Genomic DNA, 16,105 nt, shown 5'->3' with positions numbered 1-16,105 from the left:
AAAAAACCGCAGAAGTGTACTACCTCAGAATTTCAGAAGCTAAAACTGAAAGTAACTGTAAGCAGTTGAGAATTCTCAGGTTTTGGTGTGGCGGTGGTGTGTGTGGGCGTTGAGTAACATTCCTGCATGTTTTTCTTCTGCCTAAATACAATCAAGGATAAGCCTTAAGAAAATACTTGCCTGTCATTGGAGTGACAGGCATTCAAAGGGGGTTTAGCAGCAGTTTTCACTGTTAGAAATGGTGAATTAAAAAGCAACTGATTTAAGAATAGTAGAGAACATACCAAATATTCGCAGGCACTGAAAAAAGTTCACGCGGCACTACTACTACAAACTGTCACATACGGTGTAGAGACGGTATCACCTTCTGTAATGACTGCGATGCACTGAAGCACACATTTTAGTTTGTTAACTTTTGAGGAACTAAGAAAATTACATGTACTGTAATAATTATTCGCTTCCTTAACTACGCTTCATAATTAAGTCCTGCAAGGTACACTTAAGATTTATGCTTAGTTAACTGTAACATCTTTCTCAATAGTTATAACCTAGTAAATTATAACAGATTCATAGCTCTAAAGTAAAAAAGTAATAGTTATCTTTCTGATCTCCTTGCTTCTTATCCTCCAGTGGAACCTTTAATTTCCTCCTACTCCTACAGTCTAGTCACACTGTTGCCTTCACTTACAGTCAACACTTTCTCACTTGTTCTTAATGCTGAATGAGGCATGATTCAGATGAGCTGAACAAAGACAAGATACATATGATACATACAATACATACAAGAAAAAAATAAGGAAAATAGGTATATACATATCAAATGGACTCCAAGTAGAACCACACATTCTGGCATAATTGGGCAACCGTTCTCATTCAGTTGACAGGCTTAGTTGGGATACTTATTAAACACTTAGGAAATTACTTTCACTGGGAAAGTGTTTAAATTGGCTCAGCTCTGTAAGCAACACTGGTGAGAAAAATTATACCTGTTAAAGGTGACACTCATTTAAATTAGAGCTGGCAGACTGCTTTTAGATGGCCTCCAAAACATGGAACAAACTGGAAACATTGCATGACTTAATGATAGCATCATCCCCAAGTTGTTCATCTCCTCCCCATGCACACACACAAAAAGTTACCTGACCTGCTGGACTAGTGTTCCAGCCAGTCACACCTTCAAAGCCATTACTTTCACTTTAGCTTTGAATCTTAATTTTTTCTTCTCTAAAATATTAGTATGGTTTTGTTATGATACCAGAAAAATACACTTAAACAATACATGTACGCTTATCAGTGATGTCTGTTGCAGTTGACTGTATATATAGCTTGCCAGAGACAGAACTGCTGCTTTTGGTTTTTTCTTTCAAGTGATCAGACATCCTAAGTATCCTCAAAATGTATCACAAAATTAAGTTCCCTGTTGAAAGACTAAGGCTGCTGTAGCTTCATCACTGAAGTTGTTCAAATTTCATTTCTTATAACTTTAGAAAGATCAAAGTACGGTAACACTCAAAAGTTGGTTTTACAAGTGTATTTTATAGCAAAAAAAACCCAACACCTGCAGTCCCTTGACAATACCCTAATCTTTTCCGATTTTAACAACAAAGCTTGAAGTAGAACATTCTTCTCTTTAAGGGTATTCAGACGTACTGAAACAAATATAACGTACAGAGATTTTAAACATACAAATCAAAGTCAAGCCAAAAGCCTGACTGACTCAGGGTTTCAGCATTAAGACTAAACTGAATGGATTTACTTGAAATTTGCAAGCTACTATATGATCATTATTATTAAATTATAGCAAGTTCAGTTTCATGTAGACTTGTCAACAGTTAGAAGTATTGCTTCTTTCAAGCAGAATAAATTCATACCACATAATGATATATTCAATATAGCTCCATTATATGAAATAACATACAGGCAAGTAGTAGAACGATGAGTTTCCACCACTCTACCACGCTGGTATTTATCTTTGAAAGTCTCTCCCATCCCCTGTCCAGCACATAAGAGGGAAAGTTATTTCTTGGGGGGGGGGAGAGCAGGGAAAGGCAGCAGCAAGTGCTCAGGATTATCTGTTGCTATAACAAGACAATGCTTTAGTCCAACAGTGTAAATTCAATGCTTGCAAGAAAAAAAAAAATCCGTTACAAAAAAGCAGATTAATAATCGTACCCTGCATTGCCCTGTTGCTATAGAAACTTACTTCACTGTAGTGGTTAATTGTTAATCAAATTATTTTTTTTTCATTACAAAGCTTAGTAAAAGTCAAATAAAACGAAGTAATGTCTGTCCCACAAGTCAGGATTATGTCTTTTCTGGCTACTGTTGGATTTTGCAACCCTTACTGGAATGCCAGACATTTTTGATGCAGTGGTTTTATTAAGCCTGTAACTCTATCATGTTGCAGCATGCTAACAAAATATTACTAGAACAAAGCCCTAATTACTTTTGTACTAAAAGTAAGATGAAACTGGCTGTTATTCTAAGAGCCCCAGAACAGTCCTAGTGAAAGTTAGGTGAATAAATTATTGACAAAATGTATAACCTATGCTCCAAAACCAGAATAAGGCTCATTGGTTTATACTTTTTGTGGTTGTATTTAGTAACAGACAGATGAAATAATGTATTTGCCTTAACTCTTGTCCTGGAGTTCTTAATTTGCAATGCATCTTCCTTCTGGGGCTGAGGACATTTCATAATGACCAAAACCAATACGGCAAAGTGTTACAGAACAAGAATAGGAGCACAGGCTACTAAAAAACAAATATCAAGGAGCAAATCCCTAAAACAAATACAACGCAGTGAACTCAAGATTTCACACAATCCCATACCTACAAGGACATCACTATATTAGGTTATCACCTAGTCTGGAAACCAGAATCCTGATTCAGAAGTTTTAGAGCGAAAGGCAGTATGTTCCCAGACACTGGAAGAGGTTTCCCAGGTAAGCTGTGGATGCCCCATCCCTGTGACTGTTCAGGGCCAGGCTGGATGGGGCTTTGAGAAACCTGGTCTAGTGGAAGGTGTCCCTGCCCAAGGTAGGGGTCTGGAACTAGATGACCTTTAAGGTCCCTTCCAACCTAAACCATTCTATGATTATCAGCACTAGTTTTCCCAATAGCCTTATTTTAGAGTAAGCAAAGTATTAAGATGCTTTAAGTAACAGTATGCTGACAGTTTCACTGGTCCAGATACTGGGGCGGGGGGGGGGGGGGGGGGGGGGGGGGGGGGGGCGGGGACACCAAACCTTTTGCCTGCTATTAATCACTTTCTTTCAAAATTACCATTAAAGGGCTAAAAGTGTTTCATGTACCAAATGGTCACACTTTTTCTCTTTTCTCAGGCTGATTTTTGTCTCAAGAGTTGGAGAAAGTGCCCACCTCTTGTCACCTACAGATCTTCTTGCAAACAGAAGTACTGGCCACCTGATTAACTGCCCACACCTCAAGCATTTCACTGGAAGTCCTAACAGAAGCCTGTATGAGGGCACAGAGCTGAAGACAAGACTACTGACTGAACACAGCCCAGCTATTAAATCATCCCTCGCATTGATATGGGCATACGTATACTATGCACGCCAGGGATTTCTGCTGTCAAAAATAATTGTACCTTTAACCAGCACCGATACCAGCAGACTGTTCAAATCTAAATTCTCCTTTATATCAACTTGCACTGGAAGTGCCACAGCTGTAAGACACCTACTCACCAGAGAGAATACAAATAACGAAAGGGTTCCCAAAGCAGCAACTTAACTGTCGAGCACTTTGTTACTCTAACAATAAGGAAAAGTATGAATCATCTTGAGCATCACTAAAGGCAGCTTCATCTAGGCATCTGTTTAAGTTGTTCAGAACAGTTGTTTGCCCCACCTCTCCAATTCAAAAGTGCTACTATGTGCCCATGATTAACATCCCAGTTCAGTCTAGCGCATTTATAGAAGTTGCATTTTGGTTAAAACACAGAACTGCACTTGAACAGTCACTGCATTGGCACAGTCTATTCTGCTAACACTGTTAGAAGCCAGGAACTTCATCTCAAACAGCATCAGAAAACTTTGTTTTTGCTAAGTGTACATGACAGCACTGTTATTCTGTACAGGAGACCACAGTTTCACTGCTGAAGGCAAGAAAGGCAGGCCATCCCCATGTGTTATATTGATGTGAACCTAACTGAACAGTAACCTTTAGAGGGCATGAAGTGTAAGTTCACATTCTGAACTAACAGCAAGGTTTTGCTGCAAGTCCCCTGTTGAGGTATATATCTAATGCTATTAAACAGCAGTAATTTCCCTTGTCAACCCAAGCACCTTTCTTCTACAAGCTCCACCCTGTATTTTTTAAAAGTTGTCTTTGGGACAAAGCTTGTCCTGGATCAATATATCACACTGAACAGGCACACTTCAAAAAAAAAGTCTTTCGTTGTTTATAAGCAATAGATTAATAATTTGAACTGACAAATACTGACACACACAAGATGGGCTGTAAGGCAGGTAAGAAATACTGCATTCAGCAGTATATAGGGTATCAAACTTCAGAACTGGTACTGCCTAACCATGCAACTATCCCTGCCCTCATAAACTGTTTTTAAAAGATAGACCCTCTTGACACCTTAAGTGCAAACAGGTAGCTATTGAAGGTCTGCGGCCACTGTGGTGGTCTGACCTCGGCTGGACGCATGTGCTCACCAAAGCCATTCTATCACTCCCCTCCTCAGCTAGACAGGGGAGAGAGACTGTAAGGAAAGGCTGGTGGGTCAAGATAAGGACAAGGAGATCAGTCAGCAACTAACATCACAGGCAAAACAGACTCAACTTGCAGAAGTCAATTTATACCATTCAAATCAGAGTAGGATAATGAGAACTAAAACCAAAACTTAAAAACATCTTGCCCTCACTGTTCCCTTCTTCCCAGGCTCAGCTTCACTCCCGATTTCTCTACCACCTCCACACTGAGTGGTGCAGGGGAACAGGGAATGGGGGGTTACAGTCAGTTTACCACACATTGTCTCTTCTACTTCTTCTTCCTCACACTCTTCCCCTGCCCCAGCATGGGATCCCTCCCACAGGAAGCAGTCCTCCATGAACTTCTCCAACATAAGTCCTTCTCACAGACTGCAGTTCTGCACACACTGCTCCAGCGTGGGTCCCTTCCACGGGGTGCAGTCCCTCAGGAACAGGCTGCTCCAGCCTAGGTCCTCCGTGGGGTCACAGGTCCTGCTGGCAAACCTGCTCCAACCTGGGCTCCGCTCCTCACAGGTCCTGCCAGGAGCCTACTCCAGCACAGGCTTCCCATGAGCCACAGTCTCCTCCAGGTGCATCCAGCTGCTCCAGCGTGGGGTCCTCCACAGGCTGCAGGTGGGTATCTGCTCCACTGTTAACCTTCATGGGCTGCAGGGGAACAGCCTGCCTCACCATGATCTTCTCCATGGGCTGCAGGGAATCTCTGCTATAGTGCCTGGAGCATCTCCCCCTCCTCCTTCACTGACCTTGGTGTCTGCAGAGTTGTTGACCTCTCATATTCTCACTCCTCTCTTCCACTGCAATTTGTTGTGCATTTTTCCCCTTCTTAAGTATGTTCTCCCAGAGGCACTACCACCGTCACCAATGGGCTCAGCCTTTGCCAGCAGGCAGGCCGGCATTGGCTTCATCAGACAGGGGAAGCTTCCAGCAGCTTTTCACAGAAGCCACCCCTGTAGCCCCCCTGCTACTAAAACCTTGTCATGCAAACCCAATACACCCACTCTCCTATTAAAAATGAAAAAAACCCCAAACCTCTAGAAATACTTTCATTTAGAAAGAACATCTGGAAAATAAATCCAACTGTTTGCTATATAGATCCTAGTAGGAAAGAAAGGTGAAAATTTGAAGGAAAATGCAGACTAAGCCTCTATCTATGGCTTCTTAATACAGCATTAAAGCTGATTTTTAGAGGTAGTATTTGCCATGCAGACCACTACATTATGCAAATCCAAACATTAAAACTCTAATTTAAATCTTATGAACAGGATTTAGAAAGTAAATCATTGCATAACTATTTTTCTATAATACCGAGAACAGTAACTAATAGAAAACGAGAAAAATGCATACAACAACAACAAAAAACCCTTTACAACAACTTCTGCCAAATTTTCATTTCAGTGAGCACTTCAAACTTGTATGAGGGTCATGCTCCAATATCCACTTCAAATTGAAAGAAACTGTGCAACTTTTGTAGAAGTCTTAGTTAGAACTGTGAGAAAAAAAGAATCCCTAGAAATAAATTGCCACAGTTAAAATATATGACTATGACTTGCAGAATTACGTATTTGTTATGGTTACATTTTTAAGTCAGGAAGACAAGACATTTATGTTACTCAGATTTACTGAGTTATCTTTGTGACTGCAGGCTAAAGTGTCCTTAAGGCATCATTCCAATAGTTTATTTCACCAGACTCATGGATTTTTAACAGATAGCTTCAATATATATTGGCATCCATTCAGTCTCCTGTTGCACTGCTCCCCCTTTCTTTACTTGAAAGGGAGCATTAAGCCCTCTCAAAGTTTTATGTGGTATCACTTCCCTGACAAAATGTATGTAAACATCCTGTAAGATAAGAATTACTTTTTTGTATTCCTAGGAGACTGGGGATAATAAGTTTGTTCATAACATCCAGTGTTTTCTCCCTACTCCAGGGCACTTTTAAGTTAAAGTTCTTGCTTAGACGAGCATTTAGTGTTAACACAGCACTTCACATTCTCTAGGTGTACAAAAGTAGGCATTACTAAACCAAAAACTCCTTCATACAGCCACCTTCCAATTCCACACAGAGTGAAAAATGAAAATGAGTATTATTTCTTTGACCATTACAGCCACATGAGAACCCTATGATTAACTCATGAAATTAAAGACCAATTATAGTTGGTAAACCAAAACTGAAATCAATTTGCAGAAGGTATCTATTAGACATCTATCATTCCATTATGCACGCTTTATTGAATAATGCAAGAGAGGAATCCCAACACAAGTTATGACACTGCGACTGGGAAGATTTCAATTGTAGCGGCCGGTGGTCCTCCCACAAAGACTACAGGGCCACATCTAGCCTACCAACAGTCTGCAAAACTGAAGCTGGAACACGCAAAAGTAGCTGCTTTATTTTAAGTTACAGGGGGCAGGAAACATAAGGGATGTACGTGCTAGAAGATGGAATGCATATACACTTGGACTTACAAGTGGGGGTGAGGTAAGGAAGGAAAAATACTCCATTTCTGAGAAGGACACAATGCAATATTATTACTTTAACTTACAGTATGGCACATTTAATGTTACTGTTTAGTTTCCTTAAGTTTTTTAAGAGGACAGTGGCATTATTAGGCACTATTGGCACTAAATGGCACCACTTTCAAATAGTAATTTGTCCAAGTGTGTCAACTCATAGCCATGACCAACTGGACAGCAAGTAGCCTTAACATGTATGTCCTTCAAAAGAAAGTGTTTCAGATGGTTCCCTTTAGGCAAAGAACTACAACAGTACTTCAAACTAGGGCATTAAATTTGATTCTAGAATGTCAAAGGACAACTACTGCTTGCAATCCTCTCAAGAGTTTGAGGCATCTTCAATGTATGTTTTAACTATTAACGGTAACTATTTAACTACTATGCAGACTGTCAGGTGTCAGAGTATAATGCAAACCCCTTGTAATTTAAGGACGTATCACACCACTTTTGTAAATATTATGACAAAGCTGGCCCACAAAACTCACCACAGACACAGAAGTGTTTGTAACGAACGACCATTATGTGCATCTGTGAAGCATGACGACTAAAATGTTGTCCATTTGCAAAGAGTAACTGCCATAATTCATGTTTTTATACTAAATTAAATTCCCCCAACTGAATTCATGCAAATGCAACATTACTACAAATATACTCCAATACAAAACAAAAAAACAAGTCATACCTGCAGTGGCAAAAAAACCCCAACCAACCAACCCTCACACAAATATTCACTGCATATAAAATACTGCATGCCAATTTGGGGGTTTAGCCAGCATAGCCTAGTATTCACTCTCAAACATGCCAGCCAAACAGGCAGCCATAGATAAATGAACTATTACCTCTGAGAGCAATCCTTCATGGGATATAATGCAATAGCTTACTCAAGTCAAACAGTTGTGATACAGGCTTGAAGCACAGACTAGAAGTAAAAGCACTACAGACTAATGCCACTGTCTACAGCTCAGAAGTAGCCCCCAGATAATAATCATCTTGCAAGCTCTGTCAAGCACAGATATTTTGTTCTCTTCCACAGCAAGGAACATTTCACAGTGTTAACAGTGTCATTTTAAAGCAGCCTTTTAGTCTTTAAAGCAGCTCTTACTCAAACCAGTTCTAGTAACTCTACATAAGCCTCAAAGTTAAACACTTAAATCTACCCATACTCCTGTAATCTACATTAGGTCTTCACTATTTCCTTCAGAAGTGTCACTGAAAGAAAGGGGTTACAGAAACCCCCACGCTTCAGAAGACTCCACAGAAACATTTTGTAAGGTGTCTTGTCAGACCTTAGTACAGCCCAGCTAGATGTTTTCTTCCTTAACTCTATCTACAACATAAAACTCAAGGGGTAAGTATATCCATCCATTAAACACCTGAAACAAATTTCCAAGAGACTTCCAAATACTTTGTCTTTTGATCGGTGGTTGTGAAGGTACTACTGATCTAGCAAGAATAACTCCACGGGACTGGCAAATCCAATACCAACATAAAAACCATTATTTACAAGACAGAGAAGATAAAAAACTCAGCAAGAAATTAAGGGATTTCTAAAAAAAAAAAAAAACAAAAAACCGCAGAGCATCACATCCATCACACCTGAGAAAACGGACTACGCAAATTCCTCCAGCACAGAAAAAGTTTATCTTCCCAGCTGCAGGATGGCATCAGATACCTTTAAGAAAAGTTCTGCTGTCTTTACTGCGGTACTTCCATTAGCCACCTTTACCCGTCAACTCTTTAACAATAAGAGTGATGTCTGATTCTGATTTAAATATGTATTTAAATGCAGCAACATTTTGTAGTAGAATTTGACAGTTGTAGTAGTAAACCTTTTCTTGGTATCAAAATCACTGAAACAAATCAGACTGTAAGCACCCAGACAAAGGTGTAAAAGCACACAACGTAAACCTGCCAAAAGCAAGCACCAAACAAACCTAATTGTCTTCTGAAAAAATAACCAGACTAGAGAAAAATGTCAGCAGCAAACGCAACGTAAGTTTTTAAGTTCCATGACATACTTCCAGTAATGGATGAGAGTAGACATCAAACTTGTGAATGGCATCAAGACCGGAAGGATTTGTTGCAGTATGCAGCACAAAATTGGAAATAGAAACACTTTCTAATAAACTTAATAGAACAAATTCAATGAAAATTAAAGTGGCAGTTATAAACTACAGCAACAACAAAATCCAAGCATGGATAAACACAGAGAAAAGCAACAATATGATCAGAAACAATCCAAGCGAGCCAACACTATGAGCAGGATTTAAAGAGGTCAACACTATTCAATACATTAGCCAGAATATTAGAAGACAGACAGAGTAGGCCATAATTCTTCCTTGCTCCGCACTGAAGTCACAGTGGAAGTACTGTATCTGGTTTAGGCATCACAAGTGCAAGCTAACAGAAGGCAATACAGAGAAGAGCAATCAAACATTTAGAACTCATGATTTGAGAATAAAGGTTAAAAGAACCAGATCTATTTATCTTAGGAAAAATGAGAGGACAAATTAACAAGTTTTCAAATACATAAAAGCCAAAGGCAATAGTCAACTTCTTTATGTCTACAGCAGATAAAAGCATTCAGCCTCATTTTTATTTCCTTGAACAAGAAGTTTAGTTAGATATTGGAAGGGAGAAAGAAAACTAAGCACCAAAACAGGTTATTTAGGGAGGCTGTGGAATTCTTGTTAGTTCAAGTTGGTCACAAGATGCAGATATACTTCCCTCTGCTTCAGAACAAATCTATCTTCAAAGACCCTTACAAATATCAGCATTTTTATAGCTCATATATGCTATTAAAACATCTTTTTTGGAGGCCTGACACATCTTCGTGATCTCTAAATATGCAGTAATACAAACTCACCTTCCCACCACATCTTCAGAAAGCCTCCTGGTTTTCTCCACAGATTCCAGCTTCCAACCCAGAACTGTCTTGCACTACTCCTCCCAGAGCAATATATTAAGCACAGCGACAAATACCACCCATCATCATTCTGTCATTGTGACAACAGTCTATAGAATGAAAGTCACCAGCAAGCATAACACTTCTCAACTGGACAACAAGGACTCCAGTATCAAGCCAGACGTAAAAAAAAGTAGTTTAGAGAATTACAAAGGAAGGACTCTTACACATCATCAGTATTTTTACTGATAACCAGTAATTGCCAGAAGCTCAGATACGAGTTTGCTTTCAGCTTAGTACAAATATAATTAATTACTTTAAGCCACTTGCTCAACATAAGGTTAAAAAGACAGTCAACAGATTCTGCCCTCTATGCCTCCACCAACCTGAGCTTATCACCTAGATATCCTTCTACTCCAGCACCGTAACAGCATACTATAATATTCTGTAGTTATTGACAGACTGCTGCTTTAGGTAGCTGCAGGAAAAAAAGCACAATTATAGACAAAGCCTCTTGTTGTGAGGAAGAAGTTCCAAAAAATGAAACAACCAATGTTAGGAAAGTCTACCACACGTTAACAAAGAGAGTAGGTAGTCAGAATTTAAATACAAGAAGTTCAACATAATGTAATAAGCTAAACTACACATTAAAATCCTGTAACCTCCCAATATGTTACACAAAAACTAAGACTGTGCACCGTGCAACACTATTGCTAATAGGTACTTGTATATGACTATATTGCAGTGACAGTTGGAGACTAACTTGCCCAGAAACCTTCAAAATATACACAGAACACCACATTAATTATCATACACACAATACCTTAAAGGAAAATGCACTTGCTTCCTTGTAGAAAGGGAAACAGATTTGATAGTTAATGTCAGCAGAACTTTAGAAAGCCTTGTTTTGTCAGTCACTCCTAAAGCAAGGAAGATGAGATAGTATTCTCCTTTTCCAGGAGACTTTTCCATTATCAACTAATAAATCATTTTGCAAAGCTAGCCACAAATCATACTGAAGCACCCCAAAACTGTTTCATAAGCAAGAAGCAAGTAACCGCCCTCACTCATGATTTGGGGCTGCAGGAAAAAGCAACCCAATCAAAGCATCAATGCCTCACAGTTTGAGCAGTAATTTTTGAATTACCGTTTTATAACCCTAATCCATGAAGAAGCAAATGCCTGAAATAATAGAAAATACTTCCTTTAACACCTATAACTCTCTTAATCAAAATTAAGTCAATAATTCGCCAAGAACAGATCACTCAATCTGACTTCCGGCTGAAGTAAAGGCTTTATTCAGAAGACACCTTATAAAGCAGTGGATCCAATCTGACAGTGCAGGCCATTGAAGGGGGTAGCTTTGTTCTTCCCCTCAACCCTTTCTTTGCTCCCACTGTACCTGCTAATATCTGACCCCAAGATGAGACAGTTGAGCTCACCAAAGAGAAAATCTGCCCAGAAAAACATCAAGTACTTCACTGCTGGTTTAGCAAGCCGAACTAGTTCAACCAGAGGTTGAGCACTGCCAAAGACAGCAAGGAGATAGGAGCACACTGCCAAGATGATGATGTACTGCTAGACCATCATCTTCACCTGTTACTAAATCGGTTCAGTTTGTGAAAATTTACCTCTTCTGTTTAACAAGGGATCACTGTACACATCTAACGATAAAGCCAAAGTTAAGGAGGACTGAAAGGGAAAGCCCATTGACAGTCAGTGCAGTTGAGAATAATCATATATTTACCTAAGTAAAGCAAGCACATCTCATTTCATCAGACTAATTTCTCCTTAATAAACTACAGGTTTATTTCTTTTTTCAGTGGATCCAAACCAGAAGGCAGCAGTTTTCTGGAAACCTGCTTTGCCTTATTAACACAGAGAGAACTGTGTAATATAAAAACAACAATGCACTAGCTGCTAATTGATATGCTTTCTATGACATAGAAAACATGGAAATACAGTAACAAGTTTAACGGTAATGATGAAGTTTAGTGGTAACACTGAAACATGAAACAGTAAAAACTCAGCTCCCTTTTTAAAGGGGCAAAGAACTAAGTTGGGAGAAAATACCTTTTTGCTTCAGAAAGTCTCTAAAGACAGCCTGAAATGCTCTCCAAACCTCTTATCTTGACCAAACTATTATCATTGTCTATAACAGTCCAATCTCAACACTGCTGTCATGGACACTGTATGTAACTTTTCAACCAAGTTTCTTGGAAGAAGGATCAAGGTTAAAGAAACATCCCTGGAAATCATTTATTCTTTATATAGGTTAAATATCCTAAATAGAACACACACACTAGCAGTCTACTTAAAAAGATGACTTGCAAACTAGATGTAGCAGATGCAATGTATTCAGAATTTAAGGGAAACTAATAGAAGAAAGTTTAGCATCACCGATTTCAAGAAATATCCTTTCCAGTGGTATCTTTGGGTCAATTTCACATCATTTATTCTTAAGTGTCATTCATGGCTGAAGTGTGACTCTTAGATGATGTGCACTGATCTGCAATGGACTGCCAATGCAAGAATTACCTTAGTATCTAACAGGCACTGTTACTTAAAGTCCTTGTGGCTCTTTCACTCATTTTAGTAAAAAACATAGCATTTTCTTAGGAAGAAAAGAAGCAGACCTTAAAAAATAGAAAATTATACCTACCTGATAAATACACACAGCACAGCTTCACTAAACTTAACTCATATTCTAATATTTTAATACAACTTAGCCAAAATGAAAATTACAGCCTCATAGTAATTAGGGGAAATTTTTAAAGAGATGCTTAGATAATTATGAACTAACAGTTAAAACTGAAGCTATTGGTATCTGTATTATACAGAGGATTACAAACAGGTTGGTCTTCAACAGATGAAGCCCCTCTCCACCTCCTGCCTCCAAGAACAGGAAGGCATGCAGAGTGTGATAACTTGTCCAATTTAAGGCAGAATTACGTAGTGCCAATTTAGGTAACAATACCTCTCTCCCTTTAATGATAGCCACAAGATAAACCTTCTGATTCTGAAAAGCTCAAATGATCAGTTGAAAGACTGTCAGCCTGTTCTTACATCAACTTTGTACATAGACAAAACAATGACTTCCAGTTGAACAGTTTCAAAATAAATTACAAAGAAGCAAGTATTACATGTTTAAGACAGACAAACTCCTCCGTTCTTAAATAAACACCTTCCTCAAGTGTATTTCAATCTATTTTGGCTCTTTTTCTAGGTTCGTTTCATTCATGTATTATACATATAGAATATATGGTTTATTTTAAATTGTTCACACCGTAAAACTCATTCATTCATTTTTCATTATTGAAATTTCAATTTCGAAATTCATTATTGAAATGAATTCTGTTATAACAATGCATGTGTTTTACACTACTTGGAGAGAAAAAAAGGTATTTAACACTTTAACAGGTACACATCAAAGCTCACAAGTTAACAATCTGACAAACTAAAATTTTCTCTGTTAGCGTGTATCACACCAACAGCTTCTAAAAAAAGTTTAAATACTCAGCCCAAAGTTATATTCAGTTCTCTATTTTCAATGAAGTCCCAGGCTTCACGGTTTTTTATTTTTCGGAAGTGTGGCAAGATATAACTAAGACAACTTTCAAGAATCACACGTACCATTACTAAACTACATAAAGGCCTGCTCTGTAATCTAAGTGAGGGAATTCTGCTCTTCCTTCATATGAAAAAAACCCATAAGATATCAGAATCCAAACATGGTAGTAATTTAAGCTACAGATTTTCAGAGATACTGCCACCCATAATACCTTGTAAACAGCAAAGATAGCAACTACTTATAAATAGCAAATACTGTTTGATACAACATACTTATTGCATGCCTAAAGAAACTATTGTCCAAGACTTTAAATTCATTAAGGGGTGAAACTAAAATCCACATGCACACTTTTCCATATACTCATATAGAACATGTCAGATAAGTTAAGTCACAGCCAACAGACAACCACATAGGCTTCATTCTCCAGTAGATGCTTACATTCAATACAGAGGAGGAATGACATGGATACTAGCTTAGGGCATAGTAGATTCAGGTATAATTCCTTGCTCATCTACAAGCTTCCTGCACAGCCCTGCATATATCACTTAGTTCTCTGTGTCTTCATGTAATGCTGAATCGTGGGCTAAAAGCAGGAAGATTTCGAAGTACTCACATTACAGCAGCTGAGTCCCAGATATGTAAGATAATGAACAGCCACTTTTTGAAACGTAAGACAGAAAGCTGACAATCATTATATTTGTGTTTACACATATTTACACATATTAGAAAGTGACACACATTTATTTGGCATGACAAATTCTTCTTCTCTAAATACCATAAACCCAAAGACCTTAAGAAACAACAAGCAGAAAGGGTTTGTTCATAAATGTAGTGACCTGACAGATCAAATGCATGCCTGCAAGAAATAATGACGGGTAAGGAGTCTCAACAGCATCAATGGTTCTTTCCCGTAAAAGCAACTTTCTCTGTGTTAATTATCTGACATTTAAAACTCAGCTCATTACACTGCTCCATTTAGAAACAATCCTAAAATCAGTCCACACTTCAAAGTCATGACGGAGGCCTAAAATTACAGCGAATACTGTAGGCATTCAATCAATACTATAAAGATCCTGAACGCAAGGATCTGACACTACCACAGTCACGACAGGCGTTAGCGCCCAGTAAACTTGGACCCGAGGCAGCAGGTGAAGGAGGCCCCGGGCTGCCTTGCCAGTGGAAAGCCAGCCCTCACTCCTGCATGCCAAGGAGGGCCCAAGAACCGCATCCCTCCAAAGGGCCCCCCCACGCACACACCTACCGCTTGTGACACCGCATCTGACGCAGCCCACCAGCTCTGAGCCAGCGCCGGTGCCCCCACAGTCCCGCGGCCCAGGCCCGCACCCCCCCGCCCCTGACCGTTACCCCACAGGCCAGGCCAGTGGGAGAGCGGCTGGAGTCACCGCCACAGCCGGGCCGCAGCCCGGACGCGGCCGCCCCACGGCCGCCAGCGGGGCGGCGAAGGAGAGGCAGCCCGGCCCCTGCCCTCCGCCCACGGCGCAGCCCCCCGCGGCGGGGCTCCCACTCCCCGCGGGCGGCCGGCGGGCCCTGGGCGGGCGGGCGGGCGGGCGGCGCGCAGCCCCCGCCGCTCCCCCCCAGCCCAGCAAGCGAGTGCCGGTACCTTGCGGACCCCCTTGTAGATGTAGAAGTAGAGCTCCCGGCCCACATTGAAACAGAGCCGGTCCCCGTTGCCGCTCTGGTCGTTGACGTTGACGAAGGAAACGCGGACCGGGTTAGAGCCCTGCGAGTTGAAGGGCACCCGGTTAGGCCGGCTGTACTCCGAGTGGCTCAGCAGCTTGTACAGCCCCTCCCGGGTGGTGAACTGGGTCTTAATCTCGTTCATCTCCTTCCCTCCTCCCTCCGCCGCCATCTTGGAAAGGAGCATTCATCCTGCCCCAGTGCCCGGATGTAGCGCCACTGCGCAGCCGCCGCCGCCGCCGGCGCTCGCACGGCCCTGCGCGGAGGAGGCCACGCAAACGGCGTAAGGGGGAGGAGCGGCGGCGCCTGTTTACTGCGCGTCTGCGCATGCGCCGGGCGGGCGGCCCGTGGGTGGCCCTTGCGGGGCGGGGCGGGGCAGTGGCGGCGGCTGCGGCCGCCTGCGGGCGGGGCCTCGGTATGGCGGCGGCGTGAGCGTGGGGGTTGGCGCTGCCGGCGGTCGCTGTGGCGGCCGAGTAGAGGGAAGGGGTCGGGCTCCGGCTGGTGGGTGCGAGGAGGGTGTCTTCGGGCCCGCAGGGACCCGTCGCCTTCGTGCGGGGCCGCCTGAGGTGCGGGGCCGGGCGGCGCGCGGAGCCGAGGCGCCAGTTCCCTCCCGTCTGCGCGGGGGGCGCTGGGCGCAGTCCGCAAAGCTAGCACAGCCCTCCGCGCGCGGCGGAG

At 41.3% G+C, this 16,105-nt stretch overlaps 1 protein-coding gene across 10 annotated transcripts in view; it reads right to left on the bottom strand.

Moving 5' to 3' along the window:
- Positions 1 to 15,655, bottom strand: part of WDR20 (WD repeat domain 20) — a 48,124-nt gene extending 32,469 nt beyond the window's left edge. For 8 of the 10 annotated variants that reach the window (XR_008745700.1, XR_003556899.2, XR_008745707.1 and 5 more), the window contains exon 1: positions 15,354 to 15,653. Coding sequence is in view for 5 of the 10 variants with exons in the window: in XM_055795355.1 (XP_055651330.1) it covers positions 15,354 to 15,617 (264 nt within the window). In the remaining 5 variants the exon portion in view is untranslated. Of the gene's footprint in view, positions 1 to 15,353 lie in introns of all 10 variants that reach the window. The other 2 variants (XR_008745698.1, XM_027794699.2) reach the window with 2 other exon arrangements.
- Positions 15,656 to 16,105: the final 450 nt, after the last annotated feature.

Source organism: Falco peregrinus, chromosome 1 (assembly GCF_023634155.1).
Source record: "Falco peregrinus isolate bFalPer1 chromosome 1, bFalPer1.pri, whole genome shotgun sequence".
In the NCBI taxonomy this organism is placed as follows: Eukaryota; Metazoa; Chordata; class Aves; order Falconiformes; family Falconidae; genus Falco; species Falco peregrinus.
This window is presented reverse-complemented; position numbering and strand designations above follow the sequence as displayed.